This window comes from Mercurialis annua, linkage group LG4, assembly GCF_937616625.2.
Source record: "Mercurialis annua linkage group LG4, ddMerAnnu1.2, whole genome shotgun sequence".
In the NCBI taxonomy this organism is placed as follows: Eukaryota; Viridiplantae; Streptophyta; class Magnoliopsida; order Malpighiales; family Euphorbiaceae; genus Mercurialis; species Mercurialis annua.
Genome location: NC_065573.1, coordinates 34,236,961 through 34,259,800, shown reverse-complemented (window position 1 = coordinate 34,259,800; position 22,840 = coordinate 34,236,961). Strand labels below are relative to the sequence as shown.

The following is a 22,840-nucleotide window of genomic DNA, read 5'->3' as shown; positions in this document are numbered from 1 at the left end:
CTGTGGAATACGTATAGCTTTTATTAAAATCTATGTTATGATTATTTTGTTACCTTTAGAACTTTTCAAAACCAAAAGAAAATGTCGTGGAAAAACCAGTTGATGAGAAGATGGTTTTAGGATGGAAGAAAAATCAATTCATTCAAAATTATAGTGAATTCCTTAAGCTACTTATTAGGAATTTTGTTTCAATTCTTTTTACTAATCTTATAAAGTAAAAGAAAAAGATAAAAATAAGGTGTAAAAGATAAAAAAAGTAATAGTTAAAAGTAAGTTGGACCCAATTTGTTTTCAAAAAGTTTATAAAACATTCTTAAATTAAAAGTTAGTAGAAATTAATTAACAGACAAAATTTTATGAAAATATTCAATTGACTCGAAATTTAGATTAAATTGGAGACTAGTTGTCAACAATCCTCCTCGTAATTCTGCCTCCAAAAATCCGGTGCTTACAGTTGACTTCTTGAACTTTTATACTCCTTAAATGATTTATCTTTACATTTTAGTCCTTAAATTTCATGTCCCTGTCTCCACATATTTAGGTCAGAAAAACGTATTTGGGATCATGCCGCATGGAAATGGCATAATTTGACATGCTATTTCAATGGCGACGAGTGCCGAATCCTGCTCATAAATTCCTGAGCTCTTTCTTCACATTGTTTCTCTTGTTCATCTTTACCATGGAAACATAATTTCATTTTGTTAACAGTAGTGAGATTGTGAAAAGAAAAAAGTTTTAAGCAAATTTTGCAATATCAAGTATTTTATGGTGTCTCTATAAAATAAAGGTTTATTTGGTTCAGATGTTCGATAAAATCCAATAACTTGCATACTTCATTTTTGAGCTTTTTATTTTGATCCTTTGATCAGCTTCCAACCTCCCCAAACCTGACCTAAAGAAAAATTGAACCATGGTTTTATGAAAAAGTTTTTTTTCTTACTGCAACTAGTTTTTGTTACATTCTAATGGTGTTGAGAAAAATTTACAATGAAGATGAGAAAGTACATTGACAACAGCTACAAGCCACAAAATGGTAGCAAAATAATCCATAAATTTCATTAAACAGAAACTACATGGCTAATAAATAATAGAGAACCTTAAAATGCCGGATGCCATCGGAAGAACAAACCTAACTTTCCAATTTACTTCCGATTAATACCGGGTTAAGAGAGCCAGTCAAAATTCGAAGATTGGGGCAGCTTTTAGCTCGCATAAGTGAGCTTACAGATATCGATTCAAGAAAGCCAATGCAGAGAGCGAACCGATGATCAGAACAAGTGGCGATGTAAGATGGCGAGATCCAGCATTTGGCAACCAGGGATAGGCATCGGGAGGTGGCATGACGCAATTGTCACCATTGAAGTAGATCCTCCTAGGGAAAGCCCAACCTTTCTCGAAGGTAAAACTCGTTTTATCCTTTTGGAAAAGCAGCTCCGACTGAACATTACCAGACCGGCCAGCTTGCATCAGCATATCATTGTAGTACTGAATGCCCCATAGCATAGCTGTATCATCTGTTAGAAAAGCATAGTATCATGAGAATTTACATTTTTCCTAGGGATCATCTTTATTATAACCATTTCCGAACGACAACAAATTATGCCTTTTAGGAGATATTATGATATGCATCTAAACTATAGCGCATCATCAACACATACTTGAACGATAGTGACTGGCTATTAAAACCAAAAAATTATTGCATTTGATGACTATTCACATTAAAAAGAAAAAGCAATGATGGAAGGATATGGAATTTGTTCAAACCATTATTCTTAATCTTCAAATAACATAAAAGGCTTAAGCAATAAGAGAGAAAAAGTGAAGATCTCGCTTACTTATATCTGCATAAGGAGTCAATGACTTGTAGTTGAAACTGAAAATCTGAGTCAAATTGTTGAGGTTGGGGTGTTGCACAACCATGTTCCATTGCGAGTAGTTCATAATGTAATTGAAATTTGTAACTGTGATTTTAACCCGCCAGTATTCTTTGTAGTTAACTTTAACATGCCAGTGAATTCTGATTGGACACATATGATGTGTGCATCGAACAAGAGGTGCGGGAATAATTTTCCCTGAACTTGAAACTACTGACGCTAAATGTGGTTTGTCCGGACTGCAAAGTACAAAATGATAAGTAAATTGTGAGTCGAGACACTGTTATGTTTGTGTTCATATCCTAAACCGAGAAGAAAGAAGATTAGTTTTTCCGTGAAATGAACTTACTCCACACAACCTCCCGACAGAGAAGTGTTGCTTTGACAGCCACAGGCACATGTCGGGCAGGGAACTATTGTGTCATTGTAGAATGATGAGAGTGAAACACAGCAAGTAGGGGTCTTTTGAGCTAGGAACTGTGAATATGTGCATGTAACATTCCACGTCACTGCAATAACATAATCAGAAATCACTTACATCTCCATAATAAAGGGTCCTTAAACCAATAGATGAGGTTAAATGGAAATTGTTTCTTAAAATGATCTCCGAGGAGCATATTACGAGATAAAAAATTTACACGAGATGTGGTTTATTTGGAAAAGGATCACATGCATGTAACTATATGATTGAATCACTTACTCAAAGCTTGTGTCACTCTTCTTTTATCAGCAGTGAAAAATTTAGTAGGTCTAACAATTTTCCCTGGCCCACATGTATAACCAGGTCCCGGTGCCTCCAAGGTGAAGTTTACGGGCAACCTGACTGTTTTGTTTGTGGTTCCAGCTGCACCTACACTAAGCTGGAATGCGCTAACTGCTTTAGATGAATCTTGTCCCCATGAACTGATTACACCGCCTTTGCAGCAGTTTGCAATTTGCTGATTGTAAGGAGTTCCGGGCAATAAATCCACAACTGTTGGAATTTTCTTACAGCAATGTGGAACGTTCCCTTTGAATCTGGAACAGTCGCCCTGCTCTGTTGTTTGACCTCCTACCATGTTCCATATTACCTCTTTCTTTTGCCATGCCCATCCTAATGTCCACCCTGGCGTTTGAATGTGCCGATATTGCTGGAAGTTGTATAATGTAACAACAGCCTATTTATTCAAAATTCAGATGAAACAATCAAAATTCCACCAGGATATGATACTCCAACCATTAAGGAAAATGGTACGATAAAAATGTGGATAGTACAATCCGTAGATATGAACATATAAATTACAACCACTATAACACCTTTTAGTTCCCAAATAACACCGTTGAAAGAAAAAATTGAAAGCAGAATGATATTAGAAACACGAGCACGATAACTGTATTTGCAACTCCATTAACATTACTGAAACAACCAACTTTTTACGACAAAAGATTCGGAATTTCGTTCATTAGTTCTCTTCTGCTCGAATATAAGCATAAAATAAGAAATGAAACATAAGGCTGTTGTTTGGGAACTAAAAGGCGTTATAGTGGTTGTAAACAACAACAAAAACTGTCTGCTATTTGACCTTTGTGATTGTGCAAAATATTAAGACTTTATGAACATATAAAATTAAGTAAACACTTACAATATAGCCATCAGGCGTCCAGTTTATAATATCCCATTTGACTGTGATATTTCCAGTAGGGTCAAGAGAATCATATGCCTCTGTTGTAAACAATAGTAAGCAGCCAATTTTATAAGAATAGCACCAATAATAGAATTTACAAATGATGAAGGTTAAGCACTAACATCAGGTGATTATTACTAGAACATGGAACAGAGCAAAAATTACATAATATTTTAGTTTTCTACTTCCAATTTTATTATCATCTTCTATAAACTCTCGGATGACAAAAATTAAACACAGGACATAAAAATAACAAAACCCTGTAAAAAAAACAGCTATAACCCCTTGGTTCTACATTGTTTTCTTTCTCTGATTAAGTTATCATAATCAGAGGAAGAAGCGCAAATTACTAAAATGTCCACATTGTCTTTTCCTAATTGCACTCATGCAAAATTGCCATGAACCAAACAAAAACTCTAATTTCACAAAAATTAGCATCCCAAAAGCTAGATTGTAAAGCATTTGAAAAGCAAATGAACAAAATCTCAAATTTTCAAAAAAAAAATCATTAATCTAAACACCAAAAAGGACCAAAAGAAGACAACTTTACAAGTTTTGATACCATTTAAAGGAACCCCATTATCTGATTTATCAAATTCAAGAACCAAATTGATCACTCTAATTAATCATCACAATCCACAAAACTGATTAAGATGGTATAAAAAAGACAGGTTTATGAAATGGTAAAAGAAAAGAAAGAGTTAGAAGTGACCTGTTAGAGTGAAGGTGGTGAGAAGAAGAAAAAGAATGGGGAATTGGGAGAGAGTGGGTTTAAGGAGAAAGTACATTTCTTGATCTTGACATGCAAGATTGTTTCTTTTCTCTACTTTCAATTTTGTGTTCGTGTTCTTGGTGGTGGGCTCTCGAGAGAGGGTGACTCAGACAGACTAATAATAAAGACTGGTGCTTCTTGGCTTAAAGCTACTTCAGTTTCACAATTCCATATGACCAGACCAGGAAAAGCCAACAAACAAAATAAAAATCAGTTTCTGCACTTATTATAAGTTAAATTATACAACAAAAATATTACTACGTCATATTATTCGTACAATAAATTAATACTGTGTTGTTCATATAAAAAATTTAATAATAGAAAAACTTATTAAAAAAATTTCCTATTATAAATACTTGTTATTTATTATAAATATGACATGACGCAATGGTTATATATGATAAACACATTTATTATAAATCGCTGCCACACAAATAAACTCATAGTAAGCACATTTTCTCGAAAAAAAGGTATATGTATACAAAAGTTAATACAATTTTATTTTTAGAAAATATATATCTATCACATAACTGTTTTTATTGAGTGGTTAATCAGTAATTGAACCGTAAATTGATAGTCATTGCCGATTTCTCAAGCGGTTTGTTTTAGAAATGATAGCTTAAAATTTAAAAAACAAAGAGTCAACGCGCTCTTTGAACTTGTGACACGGGGTTATTTAATCCAATTAAATTTTTTTAAAACAACTAATCCAAACACTCTTCATTTTTGAATCAGATTATTCGATAATTTATATTTTATTGCAAAAAATAGATTTAGGATAATTTTATCGCAACAATTAAGGAATTAAAAAAAATTCACATCACTCACATCTGATTTGTATTTTACGCGTTTTAAAAATATAATTATAAAATAATTTGATCTAAAAATAAAGAGTTTTTAAGTTAATTATTCAAAAAAATATAAATTTAATTTAATGATCCCGTGTTACAAATTGACACGCCTAGATCCTCTTTCAAAGTTTACACATTAAACACTGTAAAGAAAAACGCGTTTTTTAGAGAAAGATTAGAAAAACCAATTAAATTTGCTATTGCTTTCACCTTTCACTACGATAAATAAGGAAAACTTATGAATAAAAATGATTAAAGTCCAAATTATATTATTGAAAATTTGATTGCATTTACAGTTGTTATTTGCGATAATAGGAAATGACAGATATGAACTTCCATTTTTGGAAACTTTCCACAGAAAGAAAGCTGACTGTAAATGTTTTGGTTTGTTTGTTGTTCTTTATATATATGTCACAGCTTTGTTAGTTTAGCTTCCGTATTTTTGATGGAATGTTAATGGATGAATGTGAATGTCTTTGTTTTCTCCTATGTTTGATTCGCCGCGTTTTATTTTTCCGCATATCATATTTTGATGGGAATATTCTATTCATATCCTACTGTTTAGCACTGAGTATACTTTCATCCCTGTATTTTTTAATTGTTCATTTAAGCAAGTTGATTTATCATTAAATATATGACTTTTTAAGATTTTTAAATGATTTTTACAATAAATAATTTATATTCTTCATCTTTACAATAATAATTACAATAATATCATTTTTTTAAATAGAATTTCATTAATCAAAAAGTCACATGATTAACCAATACAACATAGTAGTTTCGAGAAGGACATGTTTGAACATACACATAAATAACAAAAAATCGGACAATTTTTCTTTAAAAATTATCGACATGTACTTCAGAATAAATACTGTTCCGACGTCCATGTCAATATTTTCTTCAAAAAATTGCTACATTTTTTTTGAATTGTAAATTAGAGAGTTGGTGTGTGACATTGTCAAAATTAAAAATTTATGTTAAAATTGTAAAACACGTCAAAACTTCATGACATTTTAAGCAATCAAGTTTCTAAAGCTATACTATATTGTTAAATCTTTTATTTATTTATAACCTTTGAAATTATTTTTCTTTTCATGTGGCAAGACTTTCCTAATATGTGAAACAAAACCGTGAGTGTGAATAATGAGTGATGTTACCATGCATTGGTTGTGTCATGTCATATTTTTAACAAACCAATAAGCATTTGTAATAAAGAATTTTTTAATTATTATTTATTCTTTTAATTTTTAAGATTCCAGATAGCTAAGCACAATTAGTTTGTTGTACGATTGACATAACACAACGGTTGTATTGTATAATTTTCTGTGAACAATTGGAGAAGCAGAACCATAAATGCAACATACAACTTAATTAATTATTAATTTTAGGATTTTTACGGTTTATGGGCAGGCTTTAATTAATTATTAATTTTTATGTCAAGATCCATCTGAATTCAAGCTTGTAGTAGTTTTATTTTTTATGAACATACTTAAACTTTTATTTATTCTATAATTTTACATACAAGTTCGAAAAAGTCCAGCCCGAATTCGTACAAATATATATGAACCAAATTTAGTTAGTAATACTAACTATATAATCAGAGCCGGCCTAGGGCTGAACTAGGATTTGCATTAAATTTTGTCAAGTATGGTGGGCCGCGACCCCAGTCTGGCAAAGCTCAGCCCATGAACGAATCTACTAAATGCATAGTCGTTATTTTTTTATTAGTATGACTCATAAATTTAAGTGATTATTTGATAAATTTATAATAATAATAATAATAATATGAAAAATATAAAATTTTAAACACTAATAATAATTTTTAAAATTCAGCTATTGAAGTAGTAAATTTTAAAAAGTTACAGAGAGTCCTGATAACTTTTTTAAAAAAGATATAATCAATCTAATACTACTAAACTATTCTTATATATTTTGTAGATATTATAAACTAATCATGATATACTATAATATAGCAATATATAAAATATAATTTAATATTCTAAATTTTACAAAATTACATAAAAAAATTATAATAATTTACAATAAAATAATAGCTAATTTTTTTCTTGCACACACTGTCCTTTTCTTTCTGCTAATGAATGGAATTAGCATTTTAAAGTGAGAACAAAAGACATCTTTCTAGCGGTGATAATTGAGGAAATAGGGCTGTAAGATGTTGATGTTTGGTTCATTTAGAACTTATAATATAACGCTCATAGTCGGTTCATTGTTCAAGCCGAGTTCATTTAGCTACCAACTAAACAAGTTCGCGGACGAACTCTTAGAACATGAATTGAAACTACAGTTTTGTTGTTTTCTTTTTTAAAATTATATAATTTTATTTTAATATATTACAAGAATAAAGTATATTCAATTTAAATTTAATTAGCTAGCTCGCGAACCTATAATCGATTTCATACATGAGTTTGTTCGTGAAATTTTTATCAAACTCTTTCACGAACTCTTAATTGAACTCATTCACGAATGATTAAACAAACTGTTCGTGAACGTAAACGAGCGGAACATCAGTATATGTCCATGTTCAGTTTGTTCATAAGATACTATTCTCGAGCAAGCGTGAGGCGACACAATAGACAAAGGTTGAAAGGAAATGTTACACGAGGCTCATCAAATGGTTAAATCTCATACTATAATATTAACCTTTTTTTAAAGGGTACGGAAATTAAATTATAAAAAAAAGGTATGAAAACTGCATATCATGTAATAGGAAAAAGTAGGGGTGAGCATCGGTCGGTTTGGTTCGGTTAGAATTTTTTTCAGTTTTTTTGGTTTGGAAAAATTCCAATTCAAACCGTTCTTTATTTAACCAAACACCAAAATTTTTTAACCGAAAAACTTCAGTCGGTTCGGTTTCCATAATTTTTATCGGTTTGCGTTTTTAAAAGCCTATAAAAAATTAAAGTAAAGCCTATAGATTTTAATAAAAAAATTAAAAAAAAATCCATAATTTTTAATAAAAAGTTAAAATAAAGCCCGTAAATTTAAATTATAAATACATTTTAACATAATAAAATAAAAACCTCCATTAACAATTATAAATATTAGGGTTTGTGAGTTTTTATATATATATATCTACTTAAATAATTAAAATCTAATAAACTTTTATATATATTTAAATAACGATTATTAACTTATACATCAATAATAATTGAAAGACAAAAAACATCTTTTTAAACTAAGATTGTGGGTTTAACTTTTTTACACATGCTTTATTTCTTTAATGACAAAAAAGTAGACAAATGATAAAAAAATAAACATAAAAATAAAAATAGTCCATATCTTGGCTTCACATTATAATTGTTACAAATAATCTGATTATAAAAAATACAGGTCAACCATAACCCTTCTCAGTTATTTATAATTTAATTTTCTTGTCAGCAATTAACAAATAACTCAGCTTTTATATCTTTAGGACAATTTTCAAGTACATTTAGAAAGTATTTTAAATGTAAATTACCAACTAAAAAACATATAGTACAAACATAAATAATATTCTAAAAATCACTACCTAAAATACATATGGTCATAATAATGTGATATAAAAAGTATAGGGTTCATATTTTAGAATGGAAAGTACTAGCTAAATATCTGTTTAATTTAAAATTAATATACAAGAAATTTATATATTAAATTTGTCCCTCAAATACTTAGAGGCCATGATTGGTCCAAATTATGAAGTAAATGGCCCCTCATCAAACTTGGCTTTCCCTAACTCATGTCGGCTTAAATTAAAATTAAAATCAAATCATATAAACTTTAGAACCAAAAAAATAAATAGAGAAACGAATTGTTTGTTTTGGCTCCAAGTAACCATCTTTTTTCTGAGAAATGCAAAATCCAGACCAAACTAAAAATTCATTTTTAAACTAAAAATTCACACTAAATGCATTCTTAGAATTCCTTTTTTCTTTTCCCTTTTCCGCCGGATTATTAAAAATCAAATCTTGATTTATTGTTCAAACAATATTAATAATGGAAGCAAATAATGCCAGAGTTCAATCATTTGGCCACACAGAGATTAATTGGGACAAGTATGTCATTCTTTCTTAACTGTTTGGCTTTCTTGATTTTCTTTCTGTTTTCTTTTGTTTTTGTGTTAGTTAATTTGTTTGGGTAATGTAAAATCTTGTTATTTTTGATCTGGGTTATTAACTTGCTCTCAATTTTAGGTCTTATCAAGAATTCAATTGATTTTGATTTGATCAATTAACTGTCATGTTTGGTAATGTTAATATGTGCTAGAATTTTAGTTCTGTTGTTTGGTTTGGTTGTTTTTACTGCTAATTCTTGAATGTGCTATCTTTCATGTGCTTATTACTTGGACCCTTTTCTTTGGGCAGGCTCGACAAGACTAAATTTTATGTGGCAGGAGCGGGGATCTTTACGGGGATTACAGTGGCCTTGTATCCGGTTTCTGTTGTGAAAACAAGGCTTCAGGTCGCTACAAAGGATAGTGTTGAGAAGAGTGCATATTCTGTTGTTAAGGGCCTATTGAAAACCGATGGAATTCCTGGTCTGTATAAAGGGTTTGGTACAGTCATCACTGGTGCAATTCCTGCCAGGATTATTTTTCTTACTGCTTTGGAGACTACAAAAGTTGCAGCTTTTAAGATGGTTGAACCCTTTAAATTGTCGGAAGCACCTCAAGCTGCTGTAGCTAATGGTATTGCTGGCATGACAGCTTCGCTTTTTTCTCAAGCTGTATTTGTTCCGATTGATGTGGTATGTATGTGGTTTCATGTTTAGTTAGTTCTTTGTACATTGCGTCATTTGTCTCTAAGTGAATAGAGAAACAAAGATATTTTTGTTTGATCGAGTTAGACATGCTGCTTTGTTTTTGACTTGTATATACTCCCAATTTTTTGTTAAGAGGAATGAACTATCCTAGATGCATTCTGAAAAAAATTGAAGCATAATTTAGAGTTTTTCTTTTGTAATGATTTCACTCAGGTTAGCCAAAAGTTAATGGTACAAGGATATTCTGGTCATGCCAAATATAATGGGGGTCTTGATGTTGCTCGTAACATTATAAAGACTGATGGTTTCAGGGGTTTTTATAGGGGATTTGGCCTGTCTGTTATGACTTATTCCCCGTCTAGTGCTGTATGGTGGGCTAGTTACGGTTCAAGCCAGCGTGTCATCTGGAGGTAAGATCATTGGTTATGTTTTTGCTGAAGTGAAGCTCATTAAATCTTAGAATTCTGCTTTTACTGGACAAAACTTAGTAACTTACTATTAACATGCATGCACCTTCACTCTTGACACTATTGACGATTAAGTGGGGGGGTTGGTAGTAGGCGGTTTCAACTTTAATAGAATTTCGGCCTTACTTATGAGTAGTTTACTTTAGATCCGTATCATAACAAATTAATGGTTTTTGTTGCTACTGTACACGGGATGGATTCAACGCTCAGGACTTGTGAATGCGATTTACTTGTCCAGCCATTTATCTTGGGCTGTATGCTGACCAAGATGCTGAGACGCATGTCTGCGAGCTAATGGCTATTTGAGGATTCGAGTGATTATCAAGCCTATGGATTTATTCTACATCATATACATTTCCACTTATTTTTTCTTTATTTTATCGCGATCGAATATCTCAGTTATTTACTGTATTCTGATACTTTGGACAGGCTCTTAGGCTACGGTACTGATGCAGACATTGCCGCACCTAGCCATTCGAAGTTAATGTTAGTTCAGGCTAGTGGCGGAATTATTGCTGGAGCAACAGCATCCTGCATTACAACCCCATTGGATACTATCAAGACTCGCTTGCAGGTAGCAGAAGTACTTTACATCAAACCGTTTTTTCATTTTTATTGATATGTCTTAGATTTCTGAATTTATGTTTATCTCTTACCTTTGCATACTATGTTCCAAGTCATTCTAGACTCCATAATATAATATGGATGAAAACTGAATAGGCTCTTTATAAATTTTTTATGTGTACAAGCATAGAAATGCACTTGTTATACCCACACGTTAACAAAATGTCAAAATCTTTTTACTGTTTTGTGTACTTTCTTATGTATCGTACCTTTGTTTATATTGTTCTTTATGGTATTTTAGCATCTTTCAACAAGAATAAAACAATTTTGTTTGGATAAGTCTATCAATATGTCTTTGCTGTAAACTGATCACAATTCTAACTTCTTTTTGTTTTAGAGTTACATCTTGTTGAGGTGCGATTTTATCTTTTTTTGAGACACTTACATTGTTTTATTCTGTTTCTTAAGATGTATTGTAAAATTGTCTTTTAAAGTAATGCTCCTAAAACTATTAAGTGAAGGAGAATGTTGAATTACCATTTATTTAAAAATGCCACCTGAAAATAGCAGCTTCTTTATTGATACGGTCAATCATGCTGCAATCTATGTTTCATTGGTATCTAATACTTGAATTGTGGTTTATCATTATTATTGAGTGAAATATGTGAAGCCTAAAATTTCCTAAAATTAGGATGAATATTCTTTTTGAATTGCAGTTATATTTTTCAGTTGTAGTCTTTTGTGGTTGTACTTGGTTTACTCAAGTAATAACTGATCTTTATTACACGTGTGCTTCTACCCACAAAAATGTGAGAATGACCATGGTGTGATGCTAGGATTACTTCATTGCGACATTGAGAGTTGAGAGACATTTACCATATTGTATTTTCGATTAAATTTTGTTTCTGACTTTCTAGGTCATGGGACTAGGAAGGAGAAGCTCTGCAAGACAAGTTGTTAAAAACTTGATCAAGGATGATGGTTGGACAGGTTTATATAGAGGGTTTGGTCCAAGATTTTTCAGCATGTCAGCTTGGGGAACCTCAATGATAATAGCCTATGAATATTTGAGTAAGGATATTTCTCATTTCTACAATTATTTTGGTGTATTAGCTTGAAATTTCAGGGTAAACAGGTCTCTGTTACTGAATTGTGGTGTTTTTAAGTTTTTAACTTGTCGAATGTTTTGTGTATCTACATAGATGTGTCTCTTTGCGTGTGTGTATTATCTTGGTTTATTTATTTCAACTATATATGTGACATTTATTGCTTGGATACTGAACTTCATTATGTGTAAGCCTGCATTTCGAGTTTGCTTCTAGTTGGAATCCTGGACAAGTTCTTGAAGTTCTATGAGATTTAATATCAGTTGTTCAATCAATTTTTTTTTCTCTTCTTCATGTGATTTGCTACTTTGATTTTTATCGATTTTGTTTGTCGGCTTGAATGGGGTCGCTCTCTGTACAAAAGTCGGTCTAAGAACATTTTTTTCTTTCATGCAGAGCGATTGTGTGCAAAAGACGAATAATTGTGATTCTGTTATTACTTATTACTACTACTACACCCAAGCTGCTAAGTTCAACCTATCCTAGAAGATGGCTGCATCTGAACAGATGCACTCCAAAATTTTTTCCTGTATTTTGTCACTGAATTAGATTTGCAGATATTGAAGGTTGACGCAATTAGCTGAGGAACCAATTAAACAGTTATAGATTTGGATCAGTCCAACAGATTTTTGATGAGCCTTTTTGACATGGCTAATATTCTTTCAAGAATAGACATCTTTTTGTTCTCTTTTAGGGTAAACATCAATGACACAATTAGAGGCTGTGTTCGTTTTCATTCGGCATAGCAATATACTCTTGTAGTATTGAATCTTGGCTTGGTAGAAATGTATTTTTCTATTTCAAATATTTTCCTGTATTTTTATCCATATTTGGGTATCAATCATTTTGCAGAAATAAATAATACTTTATGTTTACGAATTACAATTTTCATTGTACATTATGGTTACAATTTTTCATTGTGCATTATTGGTGATTTCATCTTCTAATTGGCTTTTCTAGCACAGCAGAAAGGAAGAGTTCATCTTCAAGTTTATCTATTTTAGGAACAATTCTCCATAGTAGCTTCTTATATCCCAGTCTTCCAAATTCATCCAAATACATCTGCATATCCTCTTTCTTACAGAAGAAACGATCGATCCAAAGTAGTCCCTTGGGTCGAAGAACTCGATCCCAATCGAACAGAGCGAATTGGAGGAGTTCCATACTAATCCACCCATCTAAAAACAGAGTTGAATGAACAATATCAAGCGTGTTATCGAAAAATGGCAATCTCGAACCAATGGATAGATAGAGAGGTAAGAGACCTCTTAATGCTATCACCTCATTATAAGGTGCCCCTAAATTCAGTGTTGCAGAAGCAATTGTTACATTTCTTTCTCTCATAAGTGCAGCAAATGTTCCTGTTGTAGGGCTAAAATCAAGTCCGATCCTAATTTCTCCTGGTTTCAACCTTAAAACTTGATCGATACCAAATTCAGCTGAAACCGAGTCATTTTCTGGTATACCCCATCGTTGTATTGAAAGATCGAAACAATCCGAACATTTCGAGAAACCTCTTTTAGAAATAAGACATGAGTACCCTTTACATTGATAATGGCTCCACAAAATGTTATTATCACTTGGCTGTGACCAAAGAGAGGAGTTGGCAGGCAACGGATTGCTGTAATTTTGAGGTGTTCTTGATAGGCATCTTCTTCTCGGTAATGGATCACATCCATTAACTATTAGCTTTTGAGCTAAATCCGAGTCATCGGGACAAATCTCGTACTTCTTATAGCTCATGAAACGGTCAACGTTTGTTGGCATAGTAGTACATAATAAACCAACGGAAGAACTAATTGCTTCTACTCCAAGAAACGTTTTCTTGCCGCTTTGCCTATTAGGTTTTGGTGAAAGATAGGTCCGAATCTCACCTGAATCGAAGATTTTCACACTCATTGATCTTTCTTGATCTTCTTCATTTTCTTCGTCAGGTTCGGTTAAATCTTTATCAACTTTGCTCATTTCATCACCATTTGCAGGAGCATTGGTGGATATGGTTGCTGATAAACTATCTGCCAGCTTGTCCAAAGATACCGCTACGCGAAGCACTTGATCCGAAAACTTTGCTAGTGTTTTTGAATCTGAGCTATCATTGTGCAGCTGGTGCAGCAAAACTCCAAGCTGAGTCTGCAAATTAGAGACTTGGGTTTGAAGTGAATAAGGCAATGAAGTTAGGTCATTGGAGATGGATTTTTTGGTAGTGAAGATGAAAGGAGGATAAGAAATATTAGAAGTTGAAGTGAACATTGTAAGAAGACTAATTAGCAAGAGAGTGCTTAGCATTACAAGAAAGATTCTTGAAATGGATTTCAAAGATCTTGAGTTCTGCATTTTCTTGAGATGGGTTCAGTCACTGTAAATTTTTCATCTCCTCAAGCCATTTTGACTTGGTGAATGATCATAATCAGATCCTTCTACAATTAATAATTCTTGTTTTATCTTCCCTAGATTCTTTAACTTAATATTATTTTGCCTTGAAGATGTGACAGTTTCTTGATATTTGATAACGTTAAATTAACATTCTATTGCTTCAAATTTAAGCAACAACGCAGCTAATCTGAGATTTTCTTTTATTTTGCTTTAACAATCCACTTCTATCAAGCACAATTTGGTAAGCATTCGGTTCAAACCAAATCAAACCAATCTGCTAGATTAATTTTTCCGTTCAAAATAGAACAGCTATTCAAAAAATCAAACTAAATTTGTTTTTTTTTTATATTTATATATATTAAACAAAACTGCTCCGAAAATACGATTAGCAAAGAATTTAAACAATAGATTAACCAAATAGGTGCCAAGATGTGCTTCCCCTTTCAGGACATCAGTGCAAGAGATTCACTGTCAGTTACTATTATCTTTGGAAAAAAATGTGTACAAAAAAGAGAGAAAAAGAACACAAAAACTTCAATAAAACAAAAACATAAAACCTGCCATGATGCAGATTATGTGTTGTACTTGTACATCAACAGAAACCGAAAACAACTCCGTCAATTCCATGTCTTGATGTCCACGTTGGTAAGAGATCCAAAGACTAAGCTAATGGGAACTATCATGCCGGGTTAATCTTCACATTTGTACTTAACATTTATCTTCAGATTTATCTCCAGCTTCAACATCACCTTCATGCTCATTTTCATCTTCAGATTTATCTCCGTCTTCACTGTCACTATTCTCATCGCCATCATCATCAATAATATATTCATTACCATCACCATCACCATCTTCTTCTTCTTCCTCTCCTTCATCACCAACATGGTCATTATGCTCACTATTATGTCCTCTGCTTTTTGCAGCATATTCTTCAAGTGATGCAGAGGGAAACAAATCTCCAACCTTATTTCCTTCAGTGGTCACAGCTTTTTCAGAACTCTTTGATGTTCCTTTATTCATCTGATGCAATAAACAAGATCAAACAGTATTATATAATGAATGACCAAGCGATACAATTCTTACTGTTTTTTGTGGGATTTTTAAGCTGATTCTAGCTTTCCTTGGGGGTTAGTATTCAAGAATTACGGATACGAAAACTATGGATGTTGCTGCGTTACTTTCTTCCTAAAGAGAATGCAGAAATCACAACATCGAGGAATTGAATGATAACCCCATGCAAAGCAAAACCTATATATCCATTAACATATGAGAATTAGTGCAAAGAGCTTACAGCACGTATGAGACTCCTTCGATCCCTCTCTCTAGCATTCTTGATGGCCTGTAACAAATCTACCAAAAACTCATTAATTTGCAAAATACAAATTGATAAAAGCATGACAATGGCATAATAAAAAGACATACGTCCTCAAGCATCTTTTGCTCAGCTTCTACTTCGACACAGTCTCTGCAAATCAAAGAAACATAACACATTTAAAACTCCCAAGTTTTGCCAAGTTAAAGCACAGCATACAAAGCTGCAATATATTCAATCTAACCTCCCAACTATAGAACCAACGTGGCGACAACACTTAGCACACACATTTTGCTCCTTTGCACAAGCTAATTCAAACAATCCAACAACCAAGATCAATAGCAAAACATCCAAAGAGAAAAATAATAATAACCGAAGCTCAATGAATAAACTAAACTAACCAGTACACAGACTATGATAAGCTTGACGAACTGCGCGTTTAGAGCATCGCAGACTGCCAAATTATTATCAAGTTCAAAATCAAACACTCAAATTCCAAATTCTAAAGACCTATCAATTAGCACATTCAAATAGAAGATTACCATTTAGCAGGCTCAGAAAGAAACTTGTACTTGCCGTAACGGCGCTTCCAATCAATCTGTTCTTTACAGCGAGGACAAACGCCGGTTATCTCCGATAACGGTCTCAGCTTTCCTCCGACTTCCTACTTTTCAAACCCATTTTTCACTTACAGTTAGTAATTTTATATCAAAAAAACTCAATTTTTTTATTTCGTTATTGATATTTCACAAATTGTTACCGTTTCATTAATTTTCCGGCCGGCGTTTGGCTTCCATGCGAATCCGTTTTGGTGCTTTGGCGGACCTTGCCTCTTGCTCATCTTCTTCTTCTTGATGATGATGTGAAGATTTTTAATTTTGGAGATCCAAGTTCTAAAATCCCTAAAACCCTAATAAATATTTTTGGTTGGTTAATTTACAAGTTAGTACCTTAGTACTACTTTTTGTGTCAGATAGATCCTTTTCTTTTTTAGTACACTATTGTTTTGTTTTGCAATCCATTTCTTGATTCTTCCAACAACCCTTTCAGCTTCTAACTTTTTACATTGGTTGGTTTAAAAATAAAGTGGAGATCAGAATAAGAATTAAAATGTATAAATCTCATTGTTTGTGCATATTTTATCAACACTAGGCCTGTTTGGTTCAGCTGTTTCTTATAGCTGATAGCTGTTGGCTGGTAGCTGATATCTGATAGACCATACGTGTTTGGTGAAATTTGATTAGCTGTTGTTGTTTATATATAAAATAACTGTAAAGGATATAATTTTTATTTTTGTTTATTAATTTATAAATATATTATATTATATAGTATTCAATAAAAATATTAAAAATTATTTCTTTTATAAGAAGGAATGTTTAGTTTAAACTTATTTAAATATATTTTTTTTGAAAAAATTATGATTTATTTAAAAAATAATTAAGTTATTGTTTTATTTAATATAAATAAATAATATTAGATAATTTAAAAATTATTAAAGTATTTAAAAATAATTTAAATAACTATATTTATATTAAAAAATAATATATCCTAATAGGGGTAGTTTTATCTAAATAATTAAAAATAATGAAAAAGCTATCAGTTGTTGGCAAAAAGCTCCAAAATTGAGTTTTTCAAAAAGCAGCTGTTGGAGGTTCAAAAAACTCCAAAAAGCTTTTAGAAAATTCTCACCAAACACTTTAGTGGAACTTTTTGAAAAGCAAAAGCTAAAAGCTCCACCAAAAAGCTGAACCAAACACCCCATTCTGCCTATCATTCACGTAAATGAATTTTCATATCTATATGAGTCGAGTCAAAAATTTATTAAATATTTTAACAATTAAATAAAGTTAATTTTAAACATTAATTATTAGAAAATATTACAAATTAAAGATAAATTAGGCTTCAATGCACCAAAAATCACCAAATTTCGCGTGTTTTTTGTATTCAACATAAACTTTTAATTTTGGCAAAAAAATACATGAACTTTTAAAATTTTGTAATTAAGAGCACGTGTATGTTTTCTTTTGAAAAATAGTGCAATTTTACATCCAAAGCAGCGCCGTTTTAATGTAAAACGGTGTCGTTTTACATCCACAATAGTGTCGATGTCTTTAATTGTAAAATTTTGAAAGTTCATGTACTTTTTTGCCAAAATTTAAAGATTATGTTAAATACTAAAAACACGCAAAAATTGATGATTTTTGGTGCATTTAAGCTTAATTTATTTTATGTTTTTATAAAATTTATCTAATATTATATATTAAAAAAAAATACAAAAAGTTACAATTGATTTTCATTCATATAAATATACTTTTGGTTCAGATCGAATAAAACTAAATCAAAAAAATTTACTTTTTCAAAACTGAATTAAAATATCAAGGACTTTTTTAAAATCGAGACGAACCACTTTTTATTGGTCAATTTTTGGTTCAGTTTACTTATACTGAAATTTAACTAAAAAATTAATGCAAAAAATTAAACTCAAATCAAATTAAACTGATATGTTTTTATTTATATTTAAATCCAGCCAACCAAAATTTTAAAGTATGTAAAATTTTCAAACCGAACATGTTGGTTTTGCTTTTTATTGGTTTATTCACCAAGTTCATATGAATGATACATGTAGCACGGAAACAGAAACGACACAAAACAGACACAGAGAAACATAATTTTTTTAAAATGAAGGACACGGTACGTGGGGGAAATGTGTAAATAATAAAAAAAATATAAGAATATATTGATATATTAGAAATTATAAAATATTATATATATTAAATTTTATTTGTACAATTATGTCTTTTAATAAAATAAATCAAACATAATTAAATTCAATAAAAATAAGAAGATAAGTTACTATAGATAGAATAAACAGTAAATTTTTTGGGTAATAGATTCAAAGAAATTATTAATTGATAATCTTTTAGTTTTTTTTTTATAACTATGTATCTTTTTTTATTTACGGAATATGGTCCGAAACGTTTTCTTATGAGTTTTTGAGAATTTCCGGTTTCCGAAACAGGACACGCAACTTCATCGAAGTTTCCGTGCTTCTTATACTTCATTTTAATTTTTATACTAATTTATTGAATCAAACAACACATAAAACATAATTATTTTCATTTTAATTTTTTTATTTTGATTTTCATGTTGATTCTCATTACTAACCTTAAATCAAAACCTTCTTATAATTACATATGAATGGACTCAAGCAGATTTCAAATTAAATTTTAATTTTAATTTTTTTAAGATGGAACAGATTTTATAAAAAAATTAATATTTCAAATTAAAGCAATTGGTTTAATATTTTTTAGTTTAGCTCAGTTTAATATCATCTATAATAAAGTGACTTATTAACAATAAGGTGTAAATTTATCAAATTTGATAGCTAGGGAAATTAATTTATTTATTCACATCTAGATTTAAAAATTTATATTGTTTATAATCTACTTTTGCATTTATAATTCTTTATTTGCTATGATTTTTTAAGATTCAAAGAATTTCAAACATAAAATATCAAGAGGCATCTAAAAAGAAAAGGACATTATATTTATTTAAAAAAAATAAAAAAAAGAATTGACTATTCTTTTGCTAAATGCTAACCCCAATTTTGGGTTGGAAAATGAGAAGTCTTCAGAGCCTCCAAAACCAGACCCACAACACAACACAAAACCATCAAATTATTACAAATATGATTATTTTCGTTAAAACTTAAAATGAGAAACATGATAATTGAATCTCAAATCTAGCATTCCACCACAAAAATTTGATACAGATATCATATTTAATACATAAAACAAAATAAAAATATACAATTTCTATAAAAAAAAGGGTCAATATTATAAAAATTCATCAAATTTACACGTTTTCTTAATTTAATCACGTTCTTTAAAACTTCTCATAAACATGCACCGACTTTTATTTTTTCACAAATTCATTCACGGCGCTGACGTGTCAGACATTCATTGGTTTAAAATGACTTACACCTCAGTAAATCGCGCCAATGAATGAATGCCATGTCAGTACCATATTTGAATTTGGACTAAAAATAAAAGTTGGTTTATGTTTATGAATTTTTTTTAAAAAATGATTAAATTAAAAAAAGATGTAAAGTTGATGAATTTTTATGACATTATCTCTAAAAAAAATCAAAATAATTGAGCATTTTGAAGCTTCCCCACTTATCACCTACACTCTTAATTAACCCATCTCCATCTTTTTACAGGCAAAGAAAAAAAAACATCATTATTATGCTCATCGCACTTTGCTTCTGTCTCAGTCTCCTCCTCTCCACCACCGCAACCAAAACCCCACCACCGTATACTCCGATAGATTTGATAGTCCTGAACTGCGGTTCATCAACCCAAACCACATCACCCGATGGTCGGAATTGGCAAGGCGATGTCCGGTCCAAATTTCTTCATTTCAACTCTCAAAATTTATCATCACAAGCCTCCCAGCAAAACCCTTCTGTTCCTGTTGTACCCTACATGACCGCAACAATTTCAAACACTAATTTCACTTACACATTCTACTTATCCCCTGGTCCGAAATTTCTCCGACTCCATTTTTATCCAGATACTTACCGATCTGCCCTCAATTCCTCAACGTCGTTCTTCACTGTCACAGCCAACGGTTATACCCTCGTCAGGAATTTCAGCGCTTATTTAACCGCTTTTGCCGCGAGTTCACCTGTTGACTTCTTGGTCAAGGAATTTATAGTAACTGTACAAGAAAATCAAGAACTCAACCTAACGTTTATTCCATCTCCAAGCTCGTTTGCGTTCATTAATGGGATAGAAATAGTTCCTATACCAAACAATTTGTATATAAGAAATATGGAAAATCGTTATACTCTTGTGAATTCAGATACTTCCTTCTATTTCGACAGAAATACTTTTCTTGAAACCATGTACAGGTTGAATGTTGGCGGTGGATTCGTTAGCAGCGTAGACGATACAGGAATGTTCAGAACATGGTCTGATGATACAGTTTATATATTTGGTGGTGAAAAAGGAACTGTGCATCTATCTAATAATAGCACAATGGAATGGAAACTGACGCCGGAATATGCTGCGCCGGAGGTGGTGTATCTCACTAAACGTTCGATGGGTCTGAATCCTGAACTTAATCTGAAGTACAATCTCACATGGTTGTTTCCTGTTGATTCTGGGTTTAATTATCTTGTCAGGCTCCATTTCTGCGAGACAGATGAAAAAGCAGCGCAGTTGAATTTAAGACCATTCATAATATTTATTAACAATATGACGGCAGAGTACGATGCGGATATAATTAACTGGAGCGGGGGAATAGACATTCCGGTGTACAGAGATTACGTCGTGTGGTTTCCTGTCGGAGGGCCGGATAAGCAGGATATGTGGCTCGCGCTACACCCGGATACGGAATTGCAACAGAGCACTGCTGATGCTTTGTTGAATGGTGTAGAAATATTCAAATTGAACTCAACAGATGGTAGTCTAGCGGGGTCCAATCCCGAACTGATGGAGAACCCCGTAGTGCCGGAACGGGGTCTAAAATCGTCGAGGAAGAAGAGGCGATCGCTAGTTATGGTCGTTGCTGTGTCGGTCATCATCGGAGGTGGTGTACTCATATCTTCTCTTACTCTATGTCTATGCTTCATAAAAAGAAAGACCATAAGAACGGACAATGCTAATGCCAATGCTAATGCTAATGCTATGATTACAAAGCCTAAATCTTTTGCTATTTCTTTTTATCGCTCTATAAGGTCGAGTAATTATGCAAATGCTTCGACCAACTCAATTCGTCGATTCTCCATTTTTGAGATTGAAGTAGCCACAGCGAAATTCGATGATGAATTCCTTATAGGTTCAGGAGGATTTGGAAATGTATACAAAGGATTCGTCGATGATGGAGCAACTCCTGTTGCCATCAAGCGATTAAATTCATCCTCAACTCAGGGTTTTCGTGAATTCAAAACCGAAATCCAGTTGCTTTCCAAGCTTAACAATACAAATCTCGTAACTCTAATCGGCTACTGCGATGATCCAGGAGAAATGATCCTCGTCTATGAGTATATGCACCGCGGTACTCTTCGTGATCATCTTTATAAAACGAAAAATCCTCCGATTCCTTGGAAGAAAAGAGTGGAGATTTGTATCGGAGCAGCCAGAGGACTGCATTATCTTCATACAGGGGCGAAACCTCCTGTAATTCACCGTGATGTTAAATCAACAAACATACTCATCGACGAGCATTGGGTGGCTAAGGTTTCAGATTTTGGTCTATCGAGAATGGGACCAACGAGCAATTCTCAAACTCACGTTAGCACTATAGTCAGAGGTAGCTTCGGATACGTAGATCCAGAATATTACCGAAGGCAACACCTTACTGAAAAATCCGATGTTTACTCATTTGGTGTAGTTTTACTTGAAGTACTATGTGCTCGGCCGCCAGTGATTCCAGGATTGCCGAGAGAGCAGGTGAATTTAGCCGATTGGGCGCGAATTTGCTACAGAAGAGGCGGTTTTAGTCAGATAGTGGACAAGAATCTGATGGGCGATGTTTCTCCTGCTTGTTTGGAGAAATTCGGCGAGATTGCTGAGAGTTGCTTGCGTGACCAAGGAAGGTTAAGGCCTGCGATGAGCGATGTGGTGTTTGGACTTGAGCTTACTCTGCAGCTTCAGGAGAGTAATGCAGAGACTATTACTGAAGTGCCCGAGAGGTCATTGTTGTCGGCGCGCGAAGAAGTTGTTGCTGTTAGTGACGCAGATGAGGATGATAACGATGATTTGTTTAGCGGTTCATGTGGACGAAAAGCGGAATCAAAGAGCAGTATCAGTAGCTGTTTGAGAAGTGTGGATCAATCGGATCCTGATAGATTTCTGTCACAGACAGTTTTCTCCGAAATTATGGATCCGAAAGGAAGATAACATTGATAAACTGGATTTGGCATTACATTTTTTCTAATTTCTGAAACAAATCTGTCTTTAAGTTGAGTATAGTTATTATATATTTATTTATCATCATTTTATCTATACTTTCTTATACTATATGCCAAGATCAATAATCTAATTGTACACATTATTGGGTTGTTTGACCACAAAACTTGTCATTTATAATT

At 32.3% G+C, this 22,840-nt stretch overlaps 5 protein-coding genes across 5 annotated transcripts; 2 read left to right on the top strand and 3 right to left on the bottom strand.

Annotated features, from left to right (window-relative positions):
* Nucleotides 1–969: 969 nt before the first annotated feature.
* On the bottom strand, nucleotides 970–4,492 carry LOC126676478 (protein COBRA-like). The gene is made up of 6 exons (XM_050370698.2): nucleotides 4,251–4,492; nucleotides 3,497–3,576; nucleotides 2,575–3,031; nucleotides 2,224–2,383; nucleotides 1,836–2,113; nucleotides 970–1,514 (listed from the first exon to the last, which is right to left on the bottom strand). Exons 1-6 carry the CDS (start codon nucleotides 4,324–4,326, stop codon nucleotides 1,222–1,224), a joined length of 1,344 nt encoding a protein of 447 aa, XP_050226655.1. The 5' UTR covers nucleotides 4,327–4,492; the 3' UTR covers nucleotides 970–1,221.
* A 4,440-nt stretch (nucleotides 4,493–8,932) lies between these two features.
* Nucleotides 8,933–12,941, top strand: LOC126679003 (uncharacterized). The gene is made up of 6 exons (XM_050373942.2): nucleotides 8,933–9,213; nucleotides 9,523–9,904; nucleotides 10,133–10,329; nucleotides 10,816–10,960; nucleotides 11,868–12,021; nucleotides 12,453–12,941. The coding sequence occupies exons 1-6, from the start codon at nucleotides 9,155–9,157 to the stop codon at nucleotides 12,476–12,478; spliced, it is 963 nt and encodes a 320-aa protein (XP_050229899.1). The 5' UTR covers nucleotides 8,933–9,154; the 3' UTR covers nucleotides 12,479–12,941.
* On the bottom strand, nucleotides 12,860–14,450 carry LOC126679002 (probable methyltransferase At1g29790). Its single transcript, XM_050373940.1, has one exon. It carries the CDS (start codon nucleotides 14,388–14,390, stop codon nucleotides 12,993–12,995), a length of 1,398 nt encoding a protein of 465 aa, XP_050229897.1. The 5' UTR covers nucleotides 14,391–14,450; the 3' UTR covers nucleotides 12,860–12,992.
* Nucleotides 14,451–14,814: 364 nt separating this feature from the next.
* Nucleotides 14,815–16,643, bottom strand: LOC126679446 (uncharacterized). Its single transcript, XM_050374481.2, has 7 exons — nucleotides 16,502–16,643; nucleotides 16,284–16,405; nucleotides 16,143–16,195; nucleotides 15,986–16,049; nucleotides 15,852–15,894; nucleotides 15,721–15,768; nucleotides 14,815–15,449 (listed from the first exon to the last, which is right to left on the bottom strand). The coding sequence occupies exons 1-7, from the start codon at nucleotides 16,580–16,582 to the stop codon at nucleotides 15,138–15,140; spliced, it is 723 nt and encodes a 240-aa protein (XP_050230438.1). The 5' UTR covers nucleotides 16,583–16,643; the 3' UTR covers nucleotides 14,815–15,137.
* Nucleotides 16,644–19,914: 3,271 nt separating this feature from the next.
* On the top strand, nucleotides 19,915–22,754 carry LOC126677545 (receptor-like protein kinase FERONIA). The gene has a single exon (XM_050372218.2). The coding sequence runs from the start codon at nucleotides 19,989–19,991 to the stop codon at nucleotides 22,647–22,649; it is 2,661 nt and encodes an 886-aa protein (XP_050228175.1). The 5' UTR covers nucleotides 19,915–19,988; the 3' UTR covers nucleotides 22,650–22,754.
* Nucleotides 22,755–22,840: the final 86 nt, after the last annotated feature.